Here is a 27451-nt window from a genome sequence, read left to right as displayed (position 1 = left end):
GCGAGGCCCGGGCGCTGGTGGGGGGGCGCCGAGTGGGGGTGACGGCCAGCATGCTGCTCGGCTGCGGCTCGGCCTCCCACACCCGCGGCGCCCTAGTCCTAGCCAGCAGCGGCGGCGGCGGCGGCGGGGAAGCAGCGAGCGGCGCCCGCGTCTGCAGCGGCGCGGAGTCCGAGCGCGCGGCGCGGCAGCGGGGTTCGCGGCCGGGGCGGGGACCGGGGACGCGGCATGGCGCTGCGGCGGGGCGGCGGCGGGGCGCCGGGACGGCTGCTCTTGCTGCTGGGAGCCGCGTGCCTGATCCCGCCGAGCGCGCAGGTGAGGCGGCTGGCGCGCTGCCCCGCCACTTGCAGCTGTACCAAGGAGTCCATCATCTGCGTGGGCTCCTCCTGGGTGCCCAGGATCGTGCCGGGCGACATCAGCTCCCTGTGAGTGAGTGGGACCCCGGCAGCCCCTGCCCCGTCCTGCCCCACCCGGCGCCCGCCGCCGCCCGGGAGTTGTCTCTGGCGCCGGGACAGCGCGACCCTGACCCCACTTCCCGGCCCCTTCCTTTGCGTTTGGGTTGGGGCGCGCGGTGGGACGTGGGTTGGAGTCTCGGGCCCCGGGGAGTATGAGGGGAACCCGAGATCCAGAGTCTGGGAAGCCAGACAAGTCCCTGGGGCAGTGTTTCTCAAAGTCTGGCCCGCGGGCCACCTGCATCAGATCCACCTGGGGGGGCTTGTGCCAATGCAGATTCCGGGGCCCGCACCGAATGATGCAGGGTCCGAGAGCGGAGGCTTGGAGTCTGCATTTGGCCTCCCCAGGTGATTCTGGGGTGCATTAAAGTTTGAGAGGATGTGTGTTGGGGATGGGAAGGTTGTGTGGGGGGCTTGTGTATGCAGCCGAGCATGACTGGAGCGCTTGCAGAGGAATGAGGCCTCACCGTCCCTCCTGAGGTCTGGGGCTGTGGTTTACACGGTTCCCTCCTCTGGACCTGTCCACAGTGCAGGTGGGGCAGTAGCTGGGAGAAGGCATGTCACCTCTAGAAGTGGAGATGCCGCCGCATGTGGCCCGGAAGAGGGAAGCACAGAGGACCTGGCGGAGCATTGGGGAATGTGGGCATCCAGCCCAGAGGGCAAGTGCTGGGGGTCAGCCGGACTCCTTGCCCTGAGCTCATAAGGGCTTCTTGCCCCCCTCCTCACCGCGTGTTGTGCTGGCTGCTTATTCAGCTGGAGGAACGGACAGGAAAGGGCTTCCCATTATGGGTCCACCTGCTCAGGGGCTTTCAGCCTGGCCTCACACAGCCGCTCAAACCACATGGCCAGCTCTCATAATGGCTGGGGAAGGGGCTACTGGGCAATATCTTCACTGCCGGGAAATGTTTCCTGCTGAAATGACTCCCACATCCAGGCCAAGGTGCTGGGTGATGCCCACTCCATCGTAGAGGCAGGGATTCCCATGGGAGAGCAGGGGGTTGCTCTCACTTGCTGTTGTGCTCCACTTCCGTGTCTCCGCCCCAGGCAAGGCGCTGGGGCCTGGACCCAGGAGTGAAGGGCTTCCTGTTTGCATTTATAGGCAGTCAGGAGAGTCTGGCTGAGCAGAAACAGAGGGCCTGTTTGACGCCTAATATTGCTAAGTCGGGTGACATGGAGCATTCCAGAAATGAGAATTCCCCTGGTTAAATCCCTTAGACCAGCAGCTGCTTAACGGATCTGCATATGAACTGAAATAATTCTGAAATGATGTATTGAGGTCCTACTGCGGCCAGAAAGGATAGGGGCCCTGGTGGCTAAAATAGTCAGGTTCCTTGTTCTGATTGGCCGTTAACTCTGGCAGATGGCGTGGCCTCCCACCACACATTCAAGTTCAGGTGTCTCTGGGTTGTTTCCCAAGGCTTTCACGGTGCATTTAATCAGAAGTGCTCTGAGCGACTTTCAGAGATGTGCTCCCAAGGGGAACACTTAATCCTACCCTTGAGTTTCGTCGGCCAACACTTATGCTGTGTCTACACAAACAGAATCATGGGCAGAGGTGAAGGAATTATCCGTCTTCAGCTAGGGCCTCCTGTAGTTAAGAAAAGGAAGTGAGGGGTTATTGATATAAACCGGCTGAGATGATGTCTATGCAAGGAGCTAGACTGATAGTAACGGTTCCTGTTATTCAGTCCAGTTTTCCTATTGATCCAGTTCATTGGAAAATGGCTGGACTCAGCTTGTTCTTACTCCTGAGAAGACCCTGGCCAACCATTTGAAGCCTCATTCCTGAGTGGAGGAGTTTAAAGCACAGGTAGAGGATAAGGCTTCTCGTCCATCTTGCCCGGCACTTCCTCAAAGCAACCTAGTCCTTGTTTTGTTCCTCTCTTGCCCGTAGGAGCCTGGTAAATGGAACGTTCTCGGAAATCAAGGACCGAATGTTTTCTCATCTGCCTTCCCTGCAGCTGCTGTGAGTATGGGAAGTCCTCTCTGGAAATGGCGGTCCTGGAGGTGTGGTCCTGGGAAGAGCTGTCTCTGTCTCTTGGGTATCAGTCCTTCCCAAGATACCCAAGCTCCACAAGTAAACTGTGGCTGGCTCTTAGTGTTTACTTGCCCTGTTGTGTCCCCACTGAGCTGAGTCCCCAGTGCGCAGTGTCCTTTCCTTCTTTCAGCACATGTTTTCCTCAAGGACTTTATTTATTTATCTATTTTAACATCTTTATTGGAGTATAATTGCTTTACATTGTTGTGTTAGTTTCTGCTTTATAACAAAATGAATCAGCTCTATGTATACATATATCCCCATATCCCCTCCCTCTTGCGTCTCCCTCCTACCCTCCCTATCTCACCCCTCTAGGTGGACACAAAGCACCGAGCTGATCTCCCTGTGCTATTCGCTGTTTCCCACTAGCCATCTATTTTACATTTGGTAGTGTATATATGTCAATGCCACTCTCTCACTTCTTCCCAGCTTACCCTTTCCCCTCCCCGTGTCCCGAAGTCCATTCTCTACATCTGCATCTTTATTCCTGTCAAGGACTTTACTGTAGATGCCATCGCCCATATCCAGCAACTGGGGACATGATTACATTGAATTATGACCTGAATTTCACCTAAACGTACCATTTCCCAAACACCTTAAAAGAGAACCTCTTTTAAACACTTTAAAAGAGAACCTCTTTTAAACACTTTAAAAGAGAACCTCCATTTTTAACCTCTAAATGTTATTATGGGAATAGGAGCTCTCAGGTCATATTTACTGAGACCCGTAGGGAAGAAAGGTGAAATAATGGGAGTGACCAGAAAATCTGGCCAAAGAGAATCCACTTGCCATTGTCCATCAGTGTCTGAGTCAGGCTGCACACCGAATGGGCCAGTTTTACACTGAGAAGAGCCCGTGTTTGCCCACAGATCAGAACATAACAAAAGAAACAGAAATGGCTTCACTCTGTGACTCAACTTTTACACTTCTGCATTGAAACCTAATGTCTCTTATTTTCAGATTGCTGAATTCTAACTCATTCACAGTCATCCGGGATGATGCTTTTGCTGGACTTTTTCATCTTGAATACCTGTAAGTTTTGTGCTTTGTCTATTTGCTAAGCGTTTGGTATGTCAGTGGAATGGCTGTATTGCTTTCCAAGCTGGGACAGCATCTCTTAGAGAGCTTAAGGGTGGAGAAAATTCAGAAAACCCCATTCTGTTTTCAGCGCTGACCTTTTATAGTTGACTTGTGTATAAACATGCTGAGACAGGAGGAGGTTGGAGCCAAAGAGGGGGAAAGGAAACAAAGAAGGAAAGATATGCACTCATTCTGTGCTGACATTTAATTTGTCATGTCATAAGCACAATTGGAAATTATACTGGATATTTTTACCTCTCAAAGCTAGACATGGATTTGCTGATCAGCCAGAAATGAAGCCGAAGGATTCTGAGGGTTACATACTTTTAAGAAAGTCTCCCTGTTTGGGATACAGCTTCACGTTTTTAGTTTACCTGTCCTATATCCCGTTTGCAGTGTCTCCTGTGAGCTGCAGCTGAGGGTCTAATTTTGTTTTTTCTCCTTTAAAATAAAGGTTATTTTTCCCTTTTCAGTTGTGCATTTTTCCCCCCCAGCAATGCCTGGCTCTGATTTCTGCCTCTTCACACTTTCAGGTCATCTCTTTTCCCCTTAAGTTCTTCCACCCTTGTCTTCTGTCACTTTGTAATAATATTAATCCTGCTATCAGATGGGATTTCCTTACCTAGCATTCAGGGGGATTTTTAAAATCAGTGTCTCTGCTTTCTTATCTGAGGTTAACAGGTAGATGTTGGAATTCTAAATACATCCTGGGTCTAAGAAAGCTCTCTGCTGATTTCCTGTCCTCAGGAAAGATGTCTCTGGAGAAATTCTTTCTTCAGAGGATACATAATACGGGTACTCTCATAATACTTGATAGTCTATGTAACCTGGGAAGAGTGGTCAGGCTGAAGTGCTAGGCCAACTAGGTTCTATCAGAGCACATCAACAGCCGATGGAGGTGGTGAACAAAGAACCATCCATTCTCTCTTTCAAGCAGTACATCTTCCTGTCAAGGTTACTGTGAGGAGGAAGTTCGCTTCTCAGCTTATACTGAAGTCTATTACTGAATAGACCCCTGATTTAAAACAAAAAACAAAACAAAAAAAAAACAGGCACCAGATCATTCTCAGTCTACGAATCAAGAACTGTTTCACTAACGAAAAACATCATGTTGCAAAGTCTCCCTTGGACCATCTCATCAGAGACTTTCTTACATTTGAAGAAATGTGATGCCGTAAACGAAAATTTAGTTCTCTGTGGCCCTAGGGAATAGTCCTAGTGCATTCGCTTCATGTATTTCCCATTTTAAAGCATGGCTGGAGTTATTACCGCAAGGTCCTGTGTGCAAGCCCTAAGACATCTTAGCACAGAGAAAGAAGTGTGGCCCATGCTCAACTTCCTTATACTTTCTATTTCCAAGTAGCCTAGAGATCTTGAGAATATCCTTGCCTTGTCACCCACTTGTTCAGAGATGACACTGTGTAGGACATGATGAACTCAAGCTTGCCGGAAGCCAAGCTTAATGGAATTCTCCCTGGGCAAAGACTTTAATATGAAGAGGTAAAACAATGGGCTCCCCTCAAGGGGCAATGATGTTAACAGAAGTATTATAGCCAGGCACTGTGAAATGTAAGAAGGTTGGAGGGGGAAGATGTCTGGAAGTGTTCCAGTCTTGCGGAATTTGAGAATATCTTGCCTTTGTGTAGGGCTTTCTTCTCCTTTTCCCCCCAAGATGTTTTTACCCATGCTGCCAATCCTGACTTTGAAGACTTCCAGGCTGCTTCTGGAAGGAGTGCAAAAAGCACGCTTGTGTGGAGGCACTCTTGCACACACACCCAGCTCCCACTTGGAATCTGGTATAGCTGACCGAGCCTTTGGAGATGAATTTCTGAAATTTATAAATGCTTTTAGATTTCATTCTGAAAGCATCCCAGTATCGTTTTTTCGAGATATTAAGCAGAGAAAATTCAGTTTAATTATATGGCTGTTCTCCTTAGGTTCATTGAAGGGAACAAAATAGAAACCATTTCAAGAAACGCCTTCCGTGGCCTTCGTGACCTGACTCACCTGTAAGTCCTGTGAAAAGTGTTGTAAGCCCTATTTAATGTGTAGCGTGAGGGTCACTTCCCAGTGCCTCTCTCTTTCTTGACTGTTTTCTACATATTGTGATAGCTTCTGAAGGAAACTCATTGCCAGATTGCCAGAGCAGTTTCTGTATTGTCGATCAGACACCAGCCCATTGTGATCACTCACACACTTGGCTTTCTTATCTTCTCCGTCCTTCCGATGAATTGCCGTTATGGTCCATATGACTGCATGTGACAGGAGCACTCTGAGCTGGGAGTGATGGACGAGGTGGGAAGGAATGGAACATGTATCGTATACCTACTCTGTGCCAGGCCCTGGGCTGAGTGCTCACTAAGCCTTCTCTTCTTTATATTTCACCATAATCTGTGCCTCCCCATTGTACAGATTTGGGAACTGAGGCTTACCTGACTCATTGAAGAATGTTTGTTGAATGGAGGATCGACATTAGGGTGAAGTAGAATAGAGACATTTTTGTGGTTCCTTTCATTTGGATGCAAATAGCTTTTCTTTTTTTTATGTTGGATTAATCTGTGGTTTAAGCTAAGCTCTCTGGGTTCTTTAATAGCTTTCTGGAGGAAAAAATTAAATTGATTTGAATTGGCATATCAAATAAAGCAAGCACACACACTTAGCAAATTTAGAAAACTGGAAGAATAGTGCCTGTGCTTATGAAAATGTGAACATCGTCATTGTCTTGGCAGGAGCAATTTATTAACCGTTTGCACGCTAGAAACTTTGTGTTTGAGTAGGATAACATAGGATAACATATCCCATCTCCATAGTCAGCTTATCTGTGGTAAAAAGACAATTGGGGAAGTTAGAGGGCTTTGAGTAGGGGTATTAGGCAGGGTGGCAATACCTCCAGGGTGTGTAACCGAAACCGATACAACATCTAAGGAGATAATCATTCACATCAGACCCTGATAGAGGCAAAGGTCTGTCTGTAGGTTCAGTAAGCACTTGATTCTGGAATGCTACCGATCAGAAGTCCTGCCTAAGTTACAGCTTGTAGAGTAAGGAGATGAGGGAGTGGAAATGGGAGTCTCTAAACATCTGGAGCAGCACAGCTGATCCTGGACAACATCAGACTCTCATTGGCATCCTTCCTCCATGTTTTCTTTCCTTGCTATAAAAGTCTTGACTGTGTTTTCAGATTCAACCTAGATGCCAAATCCCCACGTTCTTGTAGGGGCGAAGACAATGGGCTTTGAGTCACAATAGACTCGAGTGCAAATCTCAAGGCCACCATTTGTTAGTATTACTTAGCCTTTTCCGAGCCTCACTTTTCTCATCCTTAAAAATGGGGATGATTATACAGACCTCGTAAGATTGCCGCACGTAGTGGGTTAGTGCTTGCTTGCAAATCATCTGGCCCATTATCCACGGTAAATGTTCAAGGTCTGGTTGGCGTTGTTACCCTCATCATCGTCATCGTTCACAACAATAGCATCATTCCCTCCCTCCGCTAATGAAGAAGCCTCAGTTTTTTCCAGGGGCTGCTGAGTAGCCTTGGCAGTTTGGGTGGCTAGACAGGGTCTGCTAGGAAGACAACTGTGGGGGTCTGGAGAAGAACAGCTGTGGCAAGACAAATCCAGTTCCCAGAAGTCAGGAATGAAGGGCTTTGTTTTTGAGCAAAGGCTCTGGGCAGATTATACGCCTAAAGTAAAGCCCGTGTGACTGGTTGAGTTCGCCCAGATGTCAACTTTCATCGGACCAGTTGGCTCTGGGTCCTTGGTCAGAAAACAGATGTAAATATGCAGGTATTGTGCATATGTATTTGCATATCTTTGTGCATGTGGGCCCTTGGGTACATGGACTTCTATTCATGTGTGCACATAACTGTGTGTATATGCTTGCACAACTGCACATACAACCATATGCTGTGTATCACCCATATGTGTGCAAGAGGCACCTCCTTGTCTGTGTGACATGCAGGGGGCACACACAGAGGGAACAAAGGAGTCCTTTGTTTGGGTCCAGAGCGCATCTGATGCATTAGAGGAGATTAAGCCCATCCAGCGTGTGTTCCCATCCCACAGTCAAGCCTATGGGGCCCGCCTCCCCCCAGCTCTCCAGCTCATTTCCCTGAATGTGCCCACAACACTGGGCTCTCAGGGCGCCCCTGTGCACACCCAGTTCACCCCATTACTGGGCCTTTCCCGTACATCCTTTCCCTTGCCCAGGATACGGTTTCTTCTGCCCATGATCTCCTGGAATCCACCTTTTCCTTCACAGCCCAGATTAAGTTCTGTCTTTTCCTTGGAGCCATTCCTGATCTCCCCTCCACACCTCTTGCAGCCCTCCTAGCTGATTCCACACAACCGGCACTTTGCTGTAGACACTGGCCATATTGGTTGGTGCTGTTTCACGGATGTTAGTTTCATCTCCCCAGCTGTGTTGAAAGCTCCCTGAGGGCAGGGCCCCTGCTGATCTTCCATTAGCTCTGCTCTTCCCTCAGGGTCTCACACAGGGCTAAGCCAGCAGGACATTCTTTCTGATTCACTGACTGACCAATGAGTTACTAAGCTGGGTTTTCCATATGTGCTCTACTGCAGGGCAAGTCTTATGACTTTTAAAGTTGACTCCTCTGGGCTGGAGATGTAGGTAGTAATAAAAACATTTAATACACTGTTGAAAGAATGAACTGATCCTCCCAGCCCACCCCATCCCCTTTTTTTTGTAAACTTCTAAGCAAGGAGAACACATCAGCTCTCTGAAGTTCACTCCTGTGCTTAAGGAAGTGACTATCTGGAAGTTGCTTGTTTTAAGTATCTGCTTTTTTACCTTTATGAACTTTTCCAACACCTGCAGACTCACATCCATAGGTAAAGAAACATAGATCAGGTTTCAAAGCATTGAAGGAGCAGTGCCAATCTGTAACTAAAATCTAGGACATTTGTTTTCCAGCGGTCCCACAAAGCCCAAGAGGCCAGTTGCTGTTAAGTAGTTTTAGAAATGAAGTACCATGAACTTGTACACAAAATGAAGTGGAAAGTGAGATGTTATGCGTGGAGTCTGGGCGGGGTAGGGGCGGGCAGTCCATCTAAATCATTCAGCTTTCTGTAATCTAAATTGAACACTTGGAACAGTTACTAAACATTCAGCTTTTTTTCTTTTGGCCTTGACCATTCCGTATATGCTTAGCACTTCAATCCAATGCGTTTCAATTCACTAAAAATGTTTAGCTAAACTAGTAACCTTTAATTAGCTAAAAATATTGTACTTTACTTTCCAGAAAAAGTGACTAGCAGCCAGAAAAAAAAAATCAAAACTGTCTCCTTTTTAAATTTCAAGAAACTACTTCTAGAGAATGTTCAGTCTGATTACAGACTCTGTAGTCTATAATCTACAGTCTGTAGTTACGACTTCAATCTGTTCGGCCTGTTTTCCAACATGTTTAAAATTGTACCAATAAATCATTTAGGAAAGGAAGGTAAAATAATACATGAAATTGTATTTTAATCCATTCGTGGTTAACTGGATGGGAAAAGACATAATTTAGAAACTATAGGTCTCCCCGTATTCCGTTGCTCTCACTCAGCAAGAATGTTTGGATTTAAAATGGGCACAAACTTTCTACCCTAGTTGATTCTAAGGAGGAGCACCCTTTCATTCCTACTTCCGGGATGGGTCATTATGATGCTACAAAAGATTAATTTCCTTTATGTTTTTAAAGAGGTTGGTGCTGAATTACCTACATGGGGATTATCATTTATATGTTTTGCTGTTTGTATACTCAAATGTATAAAAGAAAACAAAAGTCAGCGTCAGTTTTTTCGCTGACTCACATTAGGGCATGATGCCTGGGAGAAATCAGACTTGATGTACGTCATTTCAACACCTCTCATCTTTCTACGTCAGCAGCCCAGCACCATGTACATTCGTCTTCAGCAGGATGATGACAGGGCACTGCATAATCCTGAATCATCAGAGAAAGCATTGATGATGTTTGTTCAAGTCTGCTTCCTGGAGATGAGGGGTAGATTAGGACATTTTAGAAAGATCTCCAACACTAAGAGCAAAAATACAAAATATGGTTTCTGGTCAACCTTAATTAATGAGAAAATGAAATTGATCACAATCAGTCATTCCCTAAACATTGTGGTTCACTGAGATTTTCTATCATCATTAGTGTTAGAACTGAGATTCTTTATGTAAAAGAGTATTTACATAAAGTAGATACTATTTTTTAATAGTCACAAGTAATAAAATTCACTTAGATGCCCCATGAGGGAACTTCTTAGGATAAGACTGTACATCTATCTTTTTATCATTCTCATTTTAGTGCTTAAATCATCCATTCAGAAAGACTTTACTGAGTACCCACTATGTGCCAGGCACTGTTCTAGATGCGAGGGATACAGATGTGGACAGACAAAAATCTCTGTCCTCATGTTGCTTATGTATAGGGAGAATGCAGAGTCAGTAAACAAATAGATAGATAATTAATATATATTGTATGCTAAGTGACAGTAGTGCAGTGGAGATCAACAGGGCATGGAAAGGAGTTGTGTAGAGATCAGGGAAGGTGGTGAAAGTGGAGGACAGACCTAAAGGAGGCGATGGATGAACCACACCTAGGGCGAGAGCGTCAGGCAGATGAACACCGAGTTCAGAGAACTTGAGCTGGGAGTGTGACTAGCCTGTGTGAGCAATAGCAAAGGCACCGGGGTGGGTGATCTGAATCCTCAGAGATTCAGTCCCACAGGTAAGTGGGAATGGAGGTAACTAGACAATGGAGGGCCTTGGGTGCCATCAAAGGGACTTTGACTTTTATTCTGCGAAACGTGAGATGCCATCTGAGGATGATTAACGTGTATCAAGAGCTTAATCAATGCTTGTTTTAAAAACAAAACAAAAAACGGACATTGTGTGCTCCAGCATCTATAATGTTATCTTTGTATAACTAAACTCATTTCTTTATCTCAGTATCAATGACCAAAGCCAGAAATTGAACTACCTTTTGCTAAAGAGGTTTAGAACTCTGTTTTAAATCACTTGCTTTATTTAAAGGACTTCAGAGGGATAGGACATGAAGATAATAACCACATTAAAATGTAACTTTTTTGTTCTAGTTCTTTGGCCAATAATCACATAAAAGCACTCCCAAGGGATGTCTTCAGTGATTTAGACTCTCTGATTGAACTGTAAGTAATGAAAATTAAGTTTATGTTGCTTGTCTTGAAATCCCCTCTCCCCCTACACTGCATTTTTTTAATGTTGTACCTAAAAATCTATGACAAAGTAGCAAATACTGGGAAACGGCATATAGTTTGTATTGTGTTAGCTTTGCCGTATACTTAGTAGCATTAGGCCAATGGTAATTTGGCGTGCTGGGTCTGGGGGCTTCCTTTCTCCCAGAGAGCAGTAGCGTATCCATCTGCGTTGTCTCCTAGTGCTTGTCACTCCTTGCTGGGCAAAGTTTAACAAGATCTTAAAGTTTCAATTGTGTTTGTCAAAACTATCTTCCTGTAATGTCCTGGTTTTGCTTGTGAGAACCTATGCTGGGTGGTGTTCTTCTGTCACCTCTCCCCCATTTCCACCGTGGCGTGGTGACAGTTTCAAGAGGATTTGGAAAAATGGTGCCGTGTCAACTCTGAGCACTCTCTGCGTGCTATACGGTTAAAATCATGGGCACTGAAGAGTGTTAAATAAAGTCAGTGGTACGTAAAAGACATCGGATGTATTAAATACAAAATTAAAAAAAATTCCATTTGGGGGAGTTATTAAATATGTCAGGATATCAGGATTTCTGGAGTTTCATGTTAGGGCCAAAATATTTCCGACATGTCTGTTTCTCTGTGTCTGTGTTTGTTTTGTTTTTTAGAGATTTAAGGGGCAATAAGTTTGAATGTGACTGCAAAGCCAAGTGGTTGTATCTGTGGTTGAAGATGACAAATTCCACTGTTTCTGATGTCCTGTGTATCGGTCCACCAGAATATCAGGAAAAGAAGCTGAATGACGTGACCAGCTTTGACTACGAATGCACAACTACAGGTATTCAGAACCTCTATCATCCAAGTCTGATATTTAGAATAACCCTTTGTTTTTCTTTTAGACTGTCAACAGGGAGTGGGGAAACATGGGGGTAAAAGTTTTCTATCAAAATTATTTTAGGGGAAGTTTAAGCATTCTCAAAGAAATGATTTGATATGGCAAGGAAAATATCTCAACAGTTTGGAAGGATTTTTGTTAACTGCACTGGCTTTACTTTTGATTCTTTTTGATTCTTTACAAAATTCAAATTTGTCTAAAGATTTCTTTTTTTTAAGCTCAAAGGTGAGTTTGGCATGAGAACATTTTCAAAGCAGTCTAGGTTTCATATAAAGACAGTACCGAGAGACCTAAGTCACTGTTCTCTTGATTGAATACTATGAAATTTATAGGACATTTAACTAATAAATACCAGACTTTAAAATTTATAAATTGCTTTTGTAGTTCCGTGTAAAATGAGATAGCTAGGCATCTTAATCAATGGCAAAGTAGGAATATAAGTTAACAAGTAGTTATCAAAAGGAAAAATTCGCATTGAGGAAAAAAATGTCAAGAAAGTTTGATTTTGTTTTCCAGAGTCTGCCTCAGGGTTTCAGTTTATATGTTTTCAGGTTATAAGATAAAACTAAAATACTAACTGCCTCAACTGTCATATCTTGTAGAGAGCCCAAGAATATCTCCATATGAAAGGCTTAGATGGAGTTTCTATAACTTCTAAAAGGCAGATTTTAAAGGAGAGTGGATCAATCCACAGTATGAAACCTGCTTACCTTATAAAATACTTATACTTATAAAAATAAACACTTAGGCTGAGAGTTGGTATCTACAAAGCCTCAAGTCATGTCAGTAGGAGCAGCAGAAAAGAGAACTCAGAAAATAGTTACGGAAACTCAAAAGACAAAAAAACTCTAAGAACAAAATATCACATTTAGGCCAGTCCTACTGCTATCCCCCGATCTAATAAACAAACTCAAAAGTAAAAATTATTTCTAGATATCTTTGTAAATAAGGGACCTGACAAGTTCTGTTCTTTGCTGAGAGGAAACCTGAAGTCTTATGGAAATGCCCTTGTCTTTCATCACTGAACAGGGACTTATTCAGCTGTGTAATTGGCAGGTGCCCTTTAGCCAGCTGAGGCCACTGGGGGGTTATTTATTGTACTGTAGAGCAGTGCAGTCTATCAGAGGTCACGGTCAGTGACGTTTGCACCAAAAGGTGGCATTCAAGGCCATGCCGTATGAAATGTGAAACCCCAGCTCGCGGGGGTGCCTCTCTGCCTCTTCTCATTTTTCTGGAGAGTTCTCTGAACCCCATGCTGAAGTGAGCAGCTTTTCCATTGTTCTCTTCACTCCCGGCCCTAGTGTGTGACAACGTTGCCAATCTCAGAGAGAAATGGCTTGGACTATAGAGGGCCTTGGAAACTAGGAATCTGTCCTAAACCCAGAATCTATGGGGCACATTTAACACATTTGGGGGCATTCTCTTATACATATTTATCTTTGCTGACAAGCTTTTTGCTAAAATTTAGGAAGTCCGCCCCCCCACCCCCGCCTGGAAACAGGGAGAAGATGATTCTGTCTTTGCTCTTGTTTTATCCCTTTAAGGCTCATGAACAGATGAGCTCTCACCCACGGTGTCTTCCATCACGAAAAAATCGTGCCACCAAGTTGTGACCCCCTCCCCCCAAATATAGTCCCTGCCTTGTAAGAACTAGGTCGATAAAGTATGAGTTTTGGGGGTTCCTATCTTCTGGCTCAGATCAAGCCTCACACGCTGGTGCTCTATTTAAGGCCAGGGAGGAGATAGGTGAGGATGGATGGAAGTTGGAAAGCCAAGTCTAAGACTCATGGTACCATGACTACATCCTCACTCGAGTTTGGGGAAGAAGCACATTTTCTGAGTGCACTGTTTTCCTCTTAGCTCGGGGTTTTAGCAAAGGAATAAATTCTTCCGGTAGATGTCTCACCTTGTTCTTCCCAGGGAGAGGAGGGTACATTACCATCCTGTTCCTCAGCACAGGGGTGTAATTAACACCACAAAGCCACCCCTGGCCGGTTTCAGCTCTGCAGCTTGATCAGTCCCTCCATAACCCTCTGCTTCAAGTCTATTTTTAACCACCTCAAAAATCCCTGTTACCTACTCATAATTCCCCATGTTAGGTGGATAATTCACTAAATTCCTCAGAGGGTGTGAATTTTGCATCCTAATTGTCCCGTTAGTTTCCCTATTTCAGGGCTGATGAAAATGCAGAGAGAAATAATGCATTAATGTGCAGTTTCTCTCCCAATAGGATCAGCATCATGTATAATTTATTTTCTGCAAGTGCTATAAATAGGTATGTAAAAATCTGTTGATTCCAGTGGGAGCAAGGCCTAAATTGTAAGAGTCCCACTGACATCATGAACTTAATCCAATGTGAATGGAAGTGGAAGTGCTTTTTGCAGAGAAGGCCATTAATACTTTAACACCAGTAAATTGATGTCATATCAGCATGTGGATTGTTTGAGATCTTTCCACAATGAATGTGCTTTTGCCGTTTGTGAGAAATAACTTACGATGGTGATGGGGAAGATGTTTAAATTCCCCGAGTCCTCTCCCCCATTCACACAAACACACATTCATCAATCATATTGTTTCACCGGTTTTTTCCCTTCTTCCTTCTTTCTCTTCTCCTCCTTTTTTTGGACAGGAGCGGCGAAGGGGGAGAAGGAGTGTCCTATTAAGAATTAGCTTTATAGCTCGAATGATTTAACAGTCTGTGCTGTGCCAGATAGCCAGTATATAGAAAATATTATGAAACCAATGTTTGGGGGAAATCAATGAAAATAGAACCATGAAAGGCTAGATTTGTAAAATGCTTTCTATATTTTTTTAAAAATAAAATTAAAATTCTGGAATTTTTTTAAAATAAAAAACTGAAACTTTTGGGTCTGCACTTTAAACGGCCTGCATTTCTAAGCTCACAAGTGCTCGTGTTTCTGAGAATTCAGAGTGTAGTCAGGAAGCTCTGAACGCAAGCAGAGGGGGTTATAAAGCATCAGGAGTGTTGGGAACCTTGGGCAGACTGGGATGAGGCAAGGCAACCGGAGATGCTGGAGGAGGTTATAGACGTCTTGGTGGTAATTACAAGAACGCAGCTGTATTCTCTGAGTCCTCTTCTACCTCCAGGAAAGAAAGCAGACCGTGACTGCTTCCATTTCCCTTTTCCCATTTCCCAGCCTGTGAACACGGAAGCCTTTTGCAGCGTTTTCCGACTTCTACCCTGGGGCCACCAGGGCCCACAGGAATGAACCAGGGGTTTTTCAGGTTTTAGTCTTTGACCAAGCAACGCTGGTGTTTTGGGGGACTTGGTAGAGGAGGGGGAACTAGGATCCATGGTGACTCTCCCCTAGGTCTTCACGCAGGCAGCTTCACACTGTCACTGTTACGCACGTAGAACTCCTGAGGGATCACCGCAGCCGAGGCTGGGCGCTCACACTTAATCCTCACTCTCCTATTCGGCCTCTACAGCAACCTTGTGAAATAGACGTTGCCCTTATTTTACTCCTGGGGAACCTGAGGCTCTTGCCCGAGCTCCTGGAGCTGCAAGTGCAGGCGGGGTAGAAACCAGTCTATCTCACCTGCCCCAGCTCTTCCAAATGTTCCAGAACGGGGGGTACCTCCTCCACTCTTGCCGACTGTCCCCACTGTCCCTCGGCCACCTCTTGCTGTCGGGTGCAGAGGCAGCCTCCTCTTTGCTTCTCCCTCTTCTCCCTGTACCTGCAAGCATCCTTCATTCAGCCCTGTCCTCTCCCACCACGGTCAGGGGCGAGGCCGGCCCTCCCACACTCACCAAGCCAGCAAACACTTACTCAGCAGCTCCTGTCCACTGAGAACGAGAGGGGCCCCTCCAAAAGGTAACATGTATTGAGCACGCACCTTGTGCAAAGCACTGTTCTACGTGAGTATGGATTCAACAGACGATGAAGAAACTGAGGCAGAGAGAGGTTGGGTAACTTCCCTAAGGTCACTCAGCAAAAAGGCAGAGTCAGCGCTCCGGCCTTTTATCTTAGATGCCGTTAAAATGAACACTGTCCCCAAGAGATGGCCCAGTGGTGACCAGGACAGTGGAGGGGGACTGTCCTTGCTTGGATCTCAATTCCATATTTATCAGTCGCCTACCGTGTGCTGAGCCTGAGGCTGGCATGTCCACCACATTACCTAGTCTGTTCCTGCCATCGAGCCTGGATCATTGCCCCCATACTGCAGATGAGTAAACCGAGGCCTTGTAAGGGGAGGTGCGCACGCAGCCCAGGGATTCAAACACAGGGAGTGGTTTCAGGTGGTCTGACTCCAGGCACAGCGCTCTTTCCAGTGCCTCACGCCGCCCTTACTCCTCAGCTTTACCTTCTGCCCGCTGACGGGCACCTGCTTTTCCGGCCCCGGCTCCACGCTTCCCACCTTAACACTCGCTCAGCTGCTCTGCCCCCTTACCTGCCTCTAGTCCTTTTGCACGGGCCTTCCGTACTCACTACCTGGTACCTGCCCTTTTAATGCCTTTCTCAGTTGACTTTTTTCTCTTTTTTTTTTTTTTTTTGCGGTACGCGGGCCTCTCGCTGTTGTGGCCTCTCCCGTTGCGGAGCACAGGCTCCAGACGCGCAGGCTCAGCAGCCATGGCTCACGGGCCCAGCCGCTCCACGGCATGTGGGATCTTCCCGGACCGGGGCACGAACCCGTGTCCCCTGCATCGGCAGGCGGACTCTCAACCACTGCGCCACCAGGGAAGCCCTCAGCTGACATCTTTCATGAGGCTTCTGAGTCAGTTATTTCTTGAGTGGCTGCTGTGGGCTTGTGTCATTGGAGCTCTGAGAAGTGTAGGACCTTCCTTAGGAAGCCCTTGGTTCAGGAGACACACCACGCTGGCTGTGTGTCCATGGCCGGGCATACACCCTCTCTGAGCTTCAGCTTCTGGCTCTAAGATCTCTCCCATTTCTTCAAATCAGACCCTGATGTCTCTATGTTGGAGACTAAATCCTAGTAAATAATAATATGTAAACAACATTGCCTGGTTATGAGTCCAGCAAGTTAGGAAGGGTCCCTGATTGGACTGGTCAGGGCAGCTTTGCAAGAGGAGATGGGACTTCAGTGGGCATGGATAAGGATTGGGTGGGGGACGAGGTGGGCAAAGCCAGGATTTTCTCCTAGGAACTACTTTCCTAAGCCAGACGTCCACCCTCAGTTTACCCTGGGCACTTTTAGCCTGCTAAGAAGCAGTGCACCCTGAAAGATCTCTGGCCAAAGAAATAACTTAAACTTTATTAGTATTTTGTTTTTTTAAAAAAACTTCTTTCTCCATTGTTTCTCTAGCTACTGCACACACTAACCGTTCTTGCATCTGAGGGCATGCTAACCCTGTTTCTTGGTCAGACTGTACATTCCGTACCGAGATTTCACAGAGTGAGTCATTGTAGCTCAGGGAGCGACACAGATGATGGGTATTGACTTGCCACTAAGTGTAAGAGCAGAATGCGTGCTTAAATAGGATGGCGTCTATATTGCTGGAAAATCGAATAGATCCCCTGTAACTGCTCCCGGAGCTGCAGAGCAGTACCCAGATCCCAGGCACAGCCGTACTTAGCACTGCTACCAATCCAGTAACCAGTAAACACACCTAGGTTAACTTCCCCGCATAGTGGGCTTTATAAACCTCCAAGACCTCGTCAAAGAGTTTGGTTTGGTTCCCAAAACTGCAGTGTGCCCTTTGGGGAATTTACTTTTAGTTGTCTTTACTACCTGGACTATTCTGAGAGAGCTAAAAAGAACAGCATTCCCCAAAGGAATTTGACCCCAGCAGCCCTTCATAGAGTAAATTTCACCGTAGTTTCAGGAATGTTGCCCTGCAGTATCCTTTCTGTCTCGTCTTTCTGAAAGCCAAGTCTCACCAAATTTGTTTAAAACTTTGAGATCGTCTAGCCAGACTTGTGAGCTATTTATCTCAAGGAAGCTGTATTAGAAGCTGTGCGTTCAGTCTGCTATTTCTGCACAAGCCAGAACTCTCTGGACTCATCCAGAGTGAAACATGCCATGATGTGTGTTGCTTCTCTCCCGCCCTCCCCCCTCCCCAGTCCTCTTTGGAACTGATGAGAGAAAGGATAGAAGGGGAATGGCGGTCCATAATGCCCACAGGAGAGCTCACGGAGACTTTTTTTTAAACACCCCTTCCCAGATTTTGTTGTTCATCAGACTCTGCCATACCAGTCGGTTTCAGTGGATACGTTCAACTCCAAGAATGATGTGTACGTGGCCATCGCTCAGCCCAGCATGGAGAACTGCATGGTGCTGGAGTGGGACCACATCGAAATGAATTTCCGGAGCTATGACAATATTACAGGTGTGTTATGGCTTTGACTGGATGTACTGCCCTCGTTTCAGCGTGGCCTAAAGCCCGGGAGAGGAGAAATGTTCTCTGTTATCCCGAGAGGGAGCTTGGCTCTCTGGCTTGGTTTGATTTGGGAACACATTCCAGCCCACCCTCTTCCCTCCAACTTTTTCTGGACGTGGTCAGTTATTGGCGAGAGCAGAAACCTTAGGTGGTGATTCTGTTTATTGTTGGTGATCCTTTTGTAAAGGGAGAGGGGGATGGGGGCCTGTGGTGGGAAGCATTTTCCTGAAATGGTGAGAAGTCACTCCCAGAATCCCTTGATTTTGAGCAGTTATGACAGCCTCAGACTGCAGGAGCGTTTTAGCAGCTAAATGAATCTTTTGACTTTTGTAAGCTCTTAACGAATATGCTAATGCACACGCACACACACACGTGCTCACGTACACATATGCACACACTCATGAACACACACACACTGTAGCTGTTTCTATTGCCCCCTTGCGAAGTTCTGGTGATTCCTTTTAATAAGTACATACAAAATAAGCATAAGTGCCTTCCTAATTCAAGCCTTTGGGATAAGACTTAGAGCTTCATTTGGGGCCATGATTGAATCCCAGTGTCTTAGCGCTACTAAAAATGGACTGTCTACTTGCTTTTTAAATCAGTGGATAGAGTCAAAATAATCTTTCAAAGACTTCTCATTTATCAAAGTGCAATCTGATACTAATACTGACTTTACAGACAGCACCACGTGGCCTGACTTTTGCCCCACGTGAGGGTTTCCTTCAGTGATTCCTTCTCTGGTTCGAGCAGCGTCTGGCTCGGGCGGAGAGAAGCGTACCCAGGTAGCATTTCCAGATACGGAGGCTCTGGCCTTGCAGCAGGTGCGGGGATGCAGGGAGAGCATCGTTCACCCTCAGGGAGCAGAGCTGCTAATGAGGCCGATCTGGCAGCCCGGAGAGGTCTATGAGACGTAGATCCTGACGCTCCGACATGCCATCTGGCCTCCCAGTGCTGAGCCCACATTCCTGGGAGCAGCCCCGTTCGCTCCGAGCGCAGACTCAGCACAGAGCAGTGCAGGTGAACCTATGGAGGGGAGCCCAGGCCTCAGGACCCTAAAGCCGGTCCATGTTAGAGGAAACGAGGTGAGAGAGGAACTCACCACCCGCATGGTTTTCTGCTTCCATCTTTTCTCTGACCTGGAAGGTCAGTGAGGGCTGAATGAGCAGGCCCCTCTGCCTTCTCTCCTCCCTCTCACACGAGGAGGTGGGAGCAGAGTGAAGCCGTGCTCTCGTGCAGGGAGTTCTGAGGCCAGTGCTTGTTGCCGGTGCTGGTTGTGGGCTTGCAGAGAGTCAGGTTCGTTGGGGCTCATAACAGCTGTTTGAGGTGTTATTGCAGGTTCCCTGCCCGTAGGTAGAGGACAAGTGACCTCTCTTCAAGAGAGAGGAGGCATATGAACCATAAAGAGCTCAGGTTTTGAAAACCTATGAACATGGATTCTACTCCTGACTCTGCCATGTGCTAGGAAGTAGCTGTGGCCTTTGAGCCTCTGTTTTCTCATCGGTGAAATGGGCAGGAGATGTACCTCCCATGGATGTTGTGAGAATTGGATGAGTGCCAGGCACAGAGAAGGCAGTTCTTTTTTTTTTTTTAAGTGTTTCCTCTTTCTCTCTTTTTTTTTTTTAAATTTATTTATTTTAGGCTGCGTTCAGTCTTCATTGCTGCGCGTGGGCTTTCTCTAGTTGCGGAGAGCTGGGGCTACTCTTCGTTGCTGTGCGTGGGCTTCTCATTGCGGTGGCTTCTCTTGTTGCGGAGCACGGGCTGTAGAGAACAGGCTCAGTAGTTTTGGCACATGGGTTTAATTGCTCTGTGGCACGTGGGATCTTCCCAGACCAGGGCTCGAACCCATGTCTCCTGCATTGGCAAGCAGATTCTTAACCACTGCACCACCAGGGAAGTCCCAAGCAGGCAGTTCTTAATGCTGGCTTCCTCCTTACCTTTCCGAAAGAAGAGATGTAGGCTCAGGCATGTTGAATCACTCCACTGTTACTTCCAAGGCAGAGCCCGGGACCTGTCACTGCTGCATCCCACCCTTTCCTTCTCCCAGGTTGACCTTGGTAGGAGGGGACAGCATTGCCCTCCACCTGCCCTTCCTACATACAGCAGCTGGTCACACCCCTAGTCATTCATTCGTTTTTTTCACTGGTTCCCAAAGATTTCTTGAGTGCTTCCTCTGAGCCAGGCCCAGTCTAGGTGCTGGGGCCATAGCAGTGAACAAGTCACAAGAAAACCTCCACCCTCAAGGAGTCTGTGTTATAATGGGAGAGAGAGAGACAATCAAATAAGACAAATAATTGTAATACGTACAACACATTAGATGGCAGCATGCTAAGAAGGGAAAAGGTGGCAGGGAGTAAAGATTTGAAGTGTTGGCATGAGAGGACTGAAATTTTAGATAGAGTGTCTGGTAGAGGCCTCATTAAGAAGGTGTTTGAATAAAACTTGTGGGACATGAGGGCTTGATGCACATGGAGGGTGGGAACAGCGGGGAGAACATTCCAGACAGGGAAGAGTGAGTGCAGCAGTCCAGAGGCAGGAGGGTATTTTTCCTGTTGGATGAACAGGCAGGTGGCTGGTTTGGCTTGGACAGAATGATCCAGGGGCAGCTGTAGGAGACGAAGTCAGAGAGGTAAGAGGGCTGATCATGGGGGCCTTGCAGGTCCTACGAAGGACTTGGACTTTTGCCTTTGTGCAGAGGTCAGCCAGGCTGCATAGAAGATGCAGGTGCCTGCTACGGAATGCTGAGTTGTGTCCAGCTGCTGGGCTGAGAGTAGTCCGTGTGCGGGGAGGGGACCAAAGTGGAATCAGAGCAAGTAGTTGAGAGGCTGTTGCAAGGATTCAGGCAAGTGCTAATGGCCTGGACCCAGCGGAGGCTGCAGAGCTGCGGGTAGGAAGTGGTCAGTGAGAGCAGAGTGGGTGTGGCCAGAGCCAGGGCTGGAGCTTACTGGTTTCCAGGGATCCCTTGGCCTCTGAGTGTTGAAGTCTGAATCTTCTGAGAGGTGGGCAGCTGGACATGCAGCCCACTGGGATCCTCTTCACAACCAAGCCCAAGAAGTGAGCTACAAAATTGTGTTCGTTAAGTTTATGAACTCCAACGTCACACTGGTTTTTCATAAATCGGTCTCTAGATCTTTCTAGCTGGTGACCTTGGCCAAGTTTTAATTTCCATGAGCCCCTTTCATCTGTAAAGTGGGAATTCCATCTGTAAAATGGTATCATCATAGTATTGGGCCCATGGGAATTTAACTGGGTAGCTTATATAACACTTAGCATGGGGCCTGGCGTATAGTAAGTTCTCAACAAGTGTTGGGATATCAGTTGCGGATAAAAAATAGATATTTGATTATTATTCCTTGCTACCACCGCTAGGCAAATCCACCAGGTTTGGATCTCTTACTCTTCTTAATTCATGAAAGCACACAGATTTCATACATCAGGGTCCCAACACACATTTCCGAATACATATTGCCAAATTCCTGTCACATTGATTTCTGATCACATCTTACAATTCAACCACCTCTCTTTTGTTTCTCCCTTCACCTGGGTTTCCAGGCTCAAATGCAGCCTCCTACAGGAAGCATTTCTTGATGACCGGATTGGAATGAAGTCTGCCTTCTCTGCTCCCTTATTGCATGAATTTCCATTAAACACAAATCTCATCACATAATTTTTCACTTAGAGGAAGGCAACTCACATTTACATACTCAGTGATTTATAAGCTGTTTCTTTCGTCAGCTACACAACCTCATAATGTGTACTTATTGTCTCTATTTTATAGTGAAAAAAAAAATAGGAGCAGCCCTCCTTCTCCCATAGACCCTAATTCTTTGACTTCAATAAAATTGTCTCCACAACTTTCAAAACATAGGAGTGCCAGGGCCAGCAGAGCATGGCCTGAGGGAGGCTGGGAAAGAGGGTGGTTACAGAAGTAGGGGCCTTGCTCGCTCTGTGGAGGAAAGAGTGTGGCTTGCTGGAATTCAGCCTGGTGTGAAGGAAGGCCCTGCAGCTCACACGAGCTGGGCAGATGACAAATGGATGAGCAAGGGCACAGCCCCAGAACCACTTGCCTCGAACAATACCAAGGTAAACGTGGACCGTTCTCTCCTCGTGGGGCTGTGCATGCCTCATTTATCATCTCGTTTGATCACAGGGTGATCCCAGAGTCAGCAAGAGCTGGGCAGGATTTTCTCCATCCATGGCCGGCAAGTCTGGGGCTCCGAGGAATGAGAGGGACACATGCTTCCCGCTCTGTGGCCCTGCTGGGCATTGTGCAAAAGGGACATCCATCCTCTAGTGAGAGAGGGAGACCCAGGGTCATGAGCTGCCCTCCGCCACCGCCAGGTTTTGCTCCTTTTTCTCTCTACATCTCTTCTCAGCTCTCCTGCTTTTGGTTCATTTTGTTTGCCTTTTGATTTCTGCCCACTAAGTATGTTGCAGCATCTCTCCTCCTAGATTAAAACACATATTCACACACACACACACACACACACACACACACACACACACACACACACACACGAGGATTTCTGCTGCTGCTGACAACTCCATAAGCTACAACTCCACAGGCTACACCTGGAAAGAGGACGCTTTAGGGAGCATCTCCAAGAAAGGAATTCTTTCTCACACGGCCCCTCGGCTGAGACCAGGATAGCTGCAGGATGCTTCTAGATAGAAGGGACCTCCGTAGCCAGGGACTCAGGAGGAGCATGCACCTCAGTTAGTGCTGTCAGGGGGGAGTCAGTGCAGTTTCTGAGGAGCAGTTTGGTAGTTGAAACCCAGAAGCCTTAACAATGTGCACAATGTCTACCCCGCAATCTCTCCATTTAAGGGCACTGCCAGGTGGTTTTCAAACACAGATTTCTCTACAGGGAAGCCTATTACTTACAATAATGAAAAACTGGAAATAAGTGCAATGTCCAGCAGTAGGGGATTAAATAAAATATGGTGCCTCCATGCAATGGAATACCATGTAGTGTTAAAAAATCAAGTTGTAGAAGATGCAATAACATGGGAAAATGTTCACAACATAGTGGTCAAGGGAAAAAAGCAGGTTATAAAAAATCCATGTACACTAAAAGCCCAGATCTATTTTTAAAAGGCACATTTGGATATGTGCAGAGATTGGCAATTAAATATATCAAGATATTAAGTGTTATTTCAGCATTTGCAGTTCAAGTGATTTTGATTTTCTTCTTTGTACTTTTTGGTACATTGGTGGTGGAGTGTAGACTAGAGCCAGACTACCTGGATTTGGATCCCAGGCTCCATCACATTGTAGCTGTGTGACCTTGTATAAGTTACTTAACTTCTCTGTGCCTTTATAAAACAGGGTACAAAATTAAGTGTATGCTAAGTATATAATAAGCATGTAAAGTGCTTAGTATAGTGCCTTTATGTCTTACCTATTATTATTTTCAGAATTTGCTTTGATGAACATTAAAAACCTTTATACTCAGAAAAAATGCAATAATTAGTTTTAAACAAAGGAAAGGGACCAGATTCTTGCAGGAAAGCCAAAGCAGTGGAAGAGAAAAGTAAATACCACCGGAAAATCCACCAACCGTCTGCCCCCAATGTTAATACTGAGGACAGAAATTGGGTAATTATCCTTGTAATTTACAGGCCAAATTCACTTTGGTCCAAACTGCCTGGAAAATTAGGAGAAAGAAATAACTTTTAATTGAATGACCTAGATGACGGGCCAATAATACTCTTTGAGATGTGGGTGGTCTTATTGCTGTCTGGCTGGAACGGTGTGGGTGGGGGGTCTGGGTGCAGATAGGGAGACGGTGATGGGAGGTGACCCAGACAGGGCAGTCACGACTGAAAATGTTCCCCTTTTCCTGCAAAGTTCTGGTTTGGTGCCGCCTGAGCTAGATCATTCAGATCATGGCTCGTGATCTCAATTGCCTCAATGATCCAATAATGAGAGCGACTAGTTATTGATCACTTCCTGTGTGTGCAAGCTCTGTACTAAAAACCCTGACCGTGAACTTTCTCAGGTAGTCTTTACAGCGGCTGTGTAAGGTCAGGGCTGGCAGCGTCCTTAGTCTCATCTGGTAGGGGAGGAGCCTGAGCACAGGGAGTTGAGGGAACTGCCATAGGGTCAGAAAGCTTATGAGGTGCTGGGCCGTGTGGTCTAGAGTCACAAGGTTTAACACTGGTCTGTTCTGCCTCCGCTCAGCTTCAGAAATCAGAAAAGGTCAAACGTCCTCAAGAGCTCTCATTACATTTGTTTTTTTCCTGCCTCTAAGTCCTGACTCCTAGCTTTTTACCCCCCAAGAGAAGAAACCCGTTTAAATGCCTCATTCTCCCCTATGGAGTCGGGAATAGCATGCAGACAATTCGCTTGGTGTCTTAGTGAATTTCCTGAATTATACACCTGCCTCCAAAGATGCCAGAGGTCCAGGTGACCAACACTTACCTATTTCGATGGAGGTACTTTTAAAACTATTTGTTTTAATTGTGGGGAAATATACATAACATAACATTTACCGTCTTAACTGTGTTTGTGGGTGGTTCAATAAACGCATCAATCCCCAGAGCTCTTCATCTTGAAAAACTGAAACTCGGTACCCATTAAACTGTAATTCCCCATTCTCCCCTCCTCTCAGACCCTGGCAACCACCCTTCTGCTTTCTATCTCTATGAATCTGACACCTCTAGGTACCTCATGTGAGTGGAATCATACACTATGTGTCTTTTTGTGACTGTTTATATCACTTAGCATAATGTCTTCAACATTCATCCATGACACAGCATGTGTCGGAATTTCCTTCCTTTTTAAGGTGTAACAATAATCCATTGTGTGTATATACCACATTTTGTTTATCCATTCATCCATCAGTAGACACTTGGGTTGTTTCCACCTTTTGGCTATTGTGAATAATGCTGCTATGAACACGGCGTACACATATCTCTTCAAAACCCTGCTTTCAGTTCTTTGGGTACAGACCCAGAAGTGGAATTGCTGGATCATATGGGAATTCTTTGTTAAATTTTCTGATGAATCGCCATACTGTTTTCCACAGTGGCTGAACATGTTATATTTCTCACCAGCAGTTCATAAGGCTTCCAGTTTCACTGTGGACGGGCATTTTTTTTTTATTTACCTAAAGATTTTATTATTGTTTTGTACCAATTAGATTTACATAAAGATTTATCCTTTTCGTTCTCTTGATTAAACGCAAAAATATTCTTAATTGTTTAATATATTATTATTCAATACAGTTAATTTACCTAAAGAAATTTTTGTTATATATAGTTTAGATTTACATAAATAAATATTTACTCTGTTCATTGTTCTTTGTTATTTCTTTTTTTTAAAAAAATGAACTATAGTTGATTTATAATATTGTGTTAGTTTCAGGTGTACAGCAAAGTGATTCCATTTTGTATATATATGTGTGTGTGTGTATATATATATTTCAGATTATTTTCCATTATAGATTATTACAAGGTATTGGATATAGTTCCCTGTGCCATGCAGTAGGTCCTTGTTGTTTACCTGTTTTATATATAGTAGTGTGTATCTGTTAACCCCATACTCCTGATTTATCCACCCCCTTTCCCCTTTGGTAACCATAAGTGTACTTTCTATGTCTGTGAGTCTGTTTCTGTTTTATAAATAAGTTCACTTGTTTTATTTTTAGATTCCACATATAAGTGGTATCATATAATATTTGTCTTTCTCTGACTCTGGACGAGTGTTTCTCACGGTGGCTGCCCTAACCCCATCTCCCCTCTTCTGGAGCGCAGGTCAGTCCATCGTGGGCTGTAAGGCCATCCTCATCGACGACCAGGTCTTTGTGGTGGTGGCCCAGCTCTTCGGCGGCTCCCACATTTACAGATACGACGAGAGCTGGACCAAGTTTGTCAAATTCCAGGACATAGAAGTCTCTCGCATTTCCAAGCCCAACGACATCGAGCTGTTTCAGATCGAGGACGAGACGTTCTTTGTCATCGCAGACAGCTCCAAAGCCGGTCTGTCGACCGTGTATAAATGGAACAGCAAAGGATTCTACTCGTACCAGTCTCTGCACGAGTGGTTCAGGGACACGGACGCCGAGTTTGTTGAAATAGACGGCAAATCACACCTGATCCTCTCCAGCCGCTCCCAGGTCCCCATCATCCTCCAGTGGAATAAAAGCTCTAAGAAGTTTGTCCCCCACAGCGACATCCCCAACATGGAGGATGTGCTGGCCGTGAAGAGCTTCCGGATGCAGAACGCCCTCTACCTTTCCCTCACCCGCTTCATCGGGGACTCGAGGGTCATGAGGTGGAATAGTAAGCAGTTTGTGGAGGTCCAGGCTCTCCCATCCCGGGGGGCCATGACCCTGCAGCCCTTTTCTTTTAAAGAGAATCACTACCTGGCCCTGGGGAGTGACTATACGTTCTCCCAGATATACCAGTGGGATAAAGAGAAGCAGCTCTTCAAAAAATTTAAGGAGATATATGTGCAGGCGCCTCGTTCCTTCACAGCCGTCTCCACTGACAGGAGAGATTTCTTTTTTGCATCCAGTTTCAAAGGGAAGACAAAGATTTTTGAACACATAGTTGTTGACTTAAGTTTGTGAAGGTGTGATTGGTGAATTTAAAAGACGTGTAGCTTTAGCTGTCACAGGAGAGGACCAAGGGGAAAAAAGAATCCAGGTTCACAGGTCTGAAATTACAAATGCACTGGGGAAGTAGTTAGAAGTTTTCAAACTTTTAGAACTCATATTTTAATCAGGGATTGCATTTATTGGCTAACTGCATGACATGTCCATTCTCCCACTTAAAAACACATCTGAAAGCCTGTAATTACTGAGAAAACAGTACAACGTTAAGTCTTACCATCTAAGGAAACAATGCGCCTTTTTTTCTTTTTAATGAGGAAGGAGAAAATCGGATAAGATGGGACAGCTCTTACAATGAAATAAAAACAAAAAAAGACCAAACATACTATGGGCCCTTCTCATTCCATTTTAGCAATCTAGTGGGTAAGAACTCTTAAAGCCAAAGTCAGCTGAAAAGATTTGCTGATGATTAGTTTCAAAATCTGATAACACTCAGCAATGCTATTTTGAGCCTTCCCTGTTTCCTGAATCCCCCCTAATAGCAGAGCCTTGACTGTTTCATTGGCTCATATAGATGGATGTTCATCACGGGTGTGTTAACAAAATAACGTTTAGCATTGCTTCCTCTGCTACAGAAAAAATATTCTGCTGACACGTGTATTGGTCCATCACAGGCTGTGGACCCAGGAGTGAGACAAAGAAGCTTCCCCCTCTTCTTGGGGTTCAGAGATGACCCGCATGGTGGCCAGAGCAATTGTGCTTGTTTGATGCTTTCCATGACTCATCTGCTTCTCTGGACCCATCCTTCGAGTTTGTGGGTAACCAGCAGACAGGCCAAAGACTGAATGGTGCTTTTTATTCTGTCCTTTAGAGCAATAGAACA

The 27451-nt window shown here is 45.7% G+C and overlaps 1 protein-coding gene across 2 annotated transcripts; it reads left to right on the top strand.

The window, feature by feature from the left end:
• Window positions 1-27: 27 nt before the first annotated feature.
• Window positions 28-26586, top strand: LGI2 (leucine rich repeat LGI family member 2; the record flags this gene model as incomplete). 2 transcript variants are annotated; one of them, XM_082838186.1, is made up of 8 exons in its annotated part: window positions 28-422; window positions 2344-2415; window positions 3448-3519; window positions 5505-5576; window positions 10671-10742; window positions 11423-11592; window positions 17795-17959; window positions 25769-26586. In XM_082838186.1, the coding sequence occupies 8 exons, from the start codon at window positions 226-228 to the stop codon at window positions 26584-26586; spliced, it is 1638 nt and encodes a 545-aa protein (XP_082694312.1). The 2 variants fall into 2 exon arrangements, with proteins under 2 accessions (XP_082694312.1, XP_082694311.1); XM_082838185.1 differs by lacking the exon at window positions 10671-10742 and having other exon boundaries at window positions 226-422; window positions 11423-11656; window positions 17769-17959.
• Between the last annotated feature and the right edge of the window lie 865 nt (window positions 26587-27451).

Source organism: Leucopleurus acutus (assembly GCF_964270905.1).
Source record: "Leucopleurus acutus genome assembly, chromosome: 4".
NCBI lineage: Eukaryota > Metazoa > Chordata > Mammalia > Artiodactyla > Delphinidae > Leucopleurus > Leucopleurus acutus.
The sequence above is the reverse complement of the archived record's forward strand: the minus strand, read 5'-3'. Positions and strand labels throughout refer to the sequence as shown.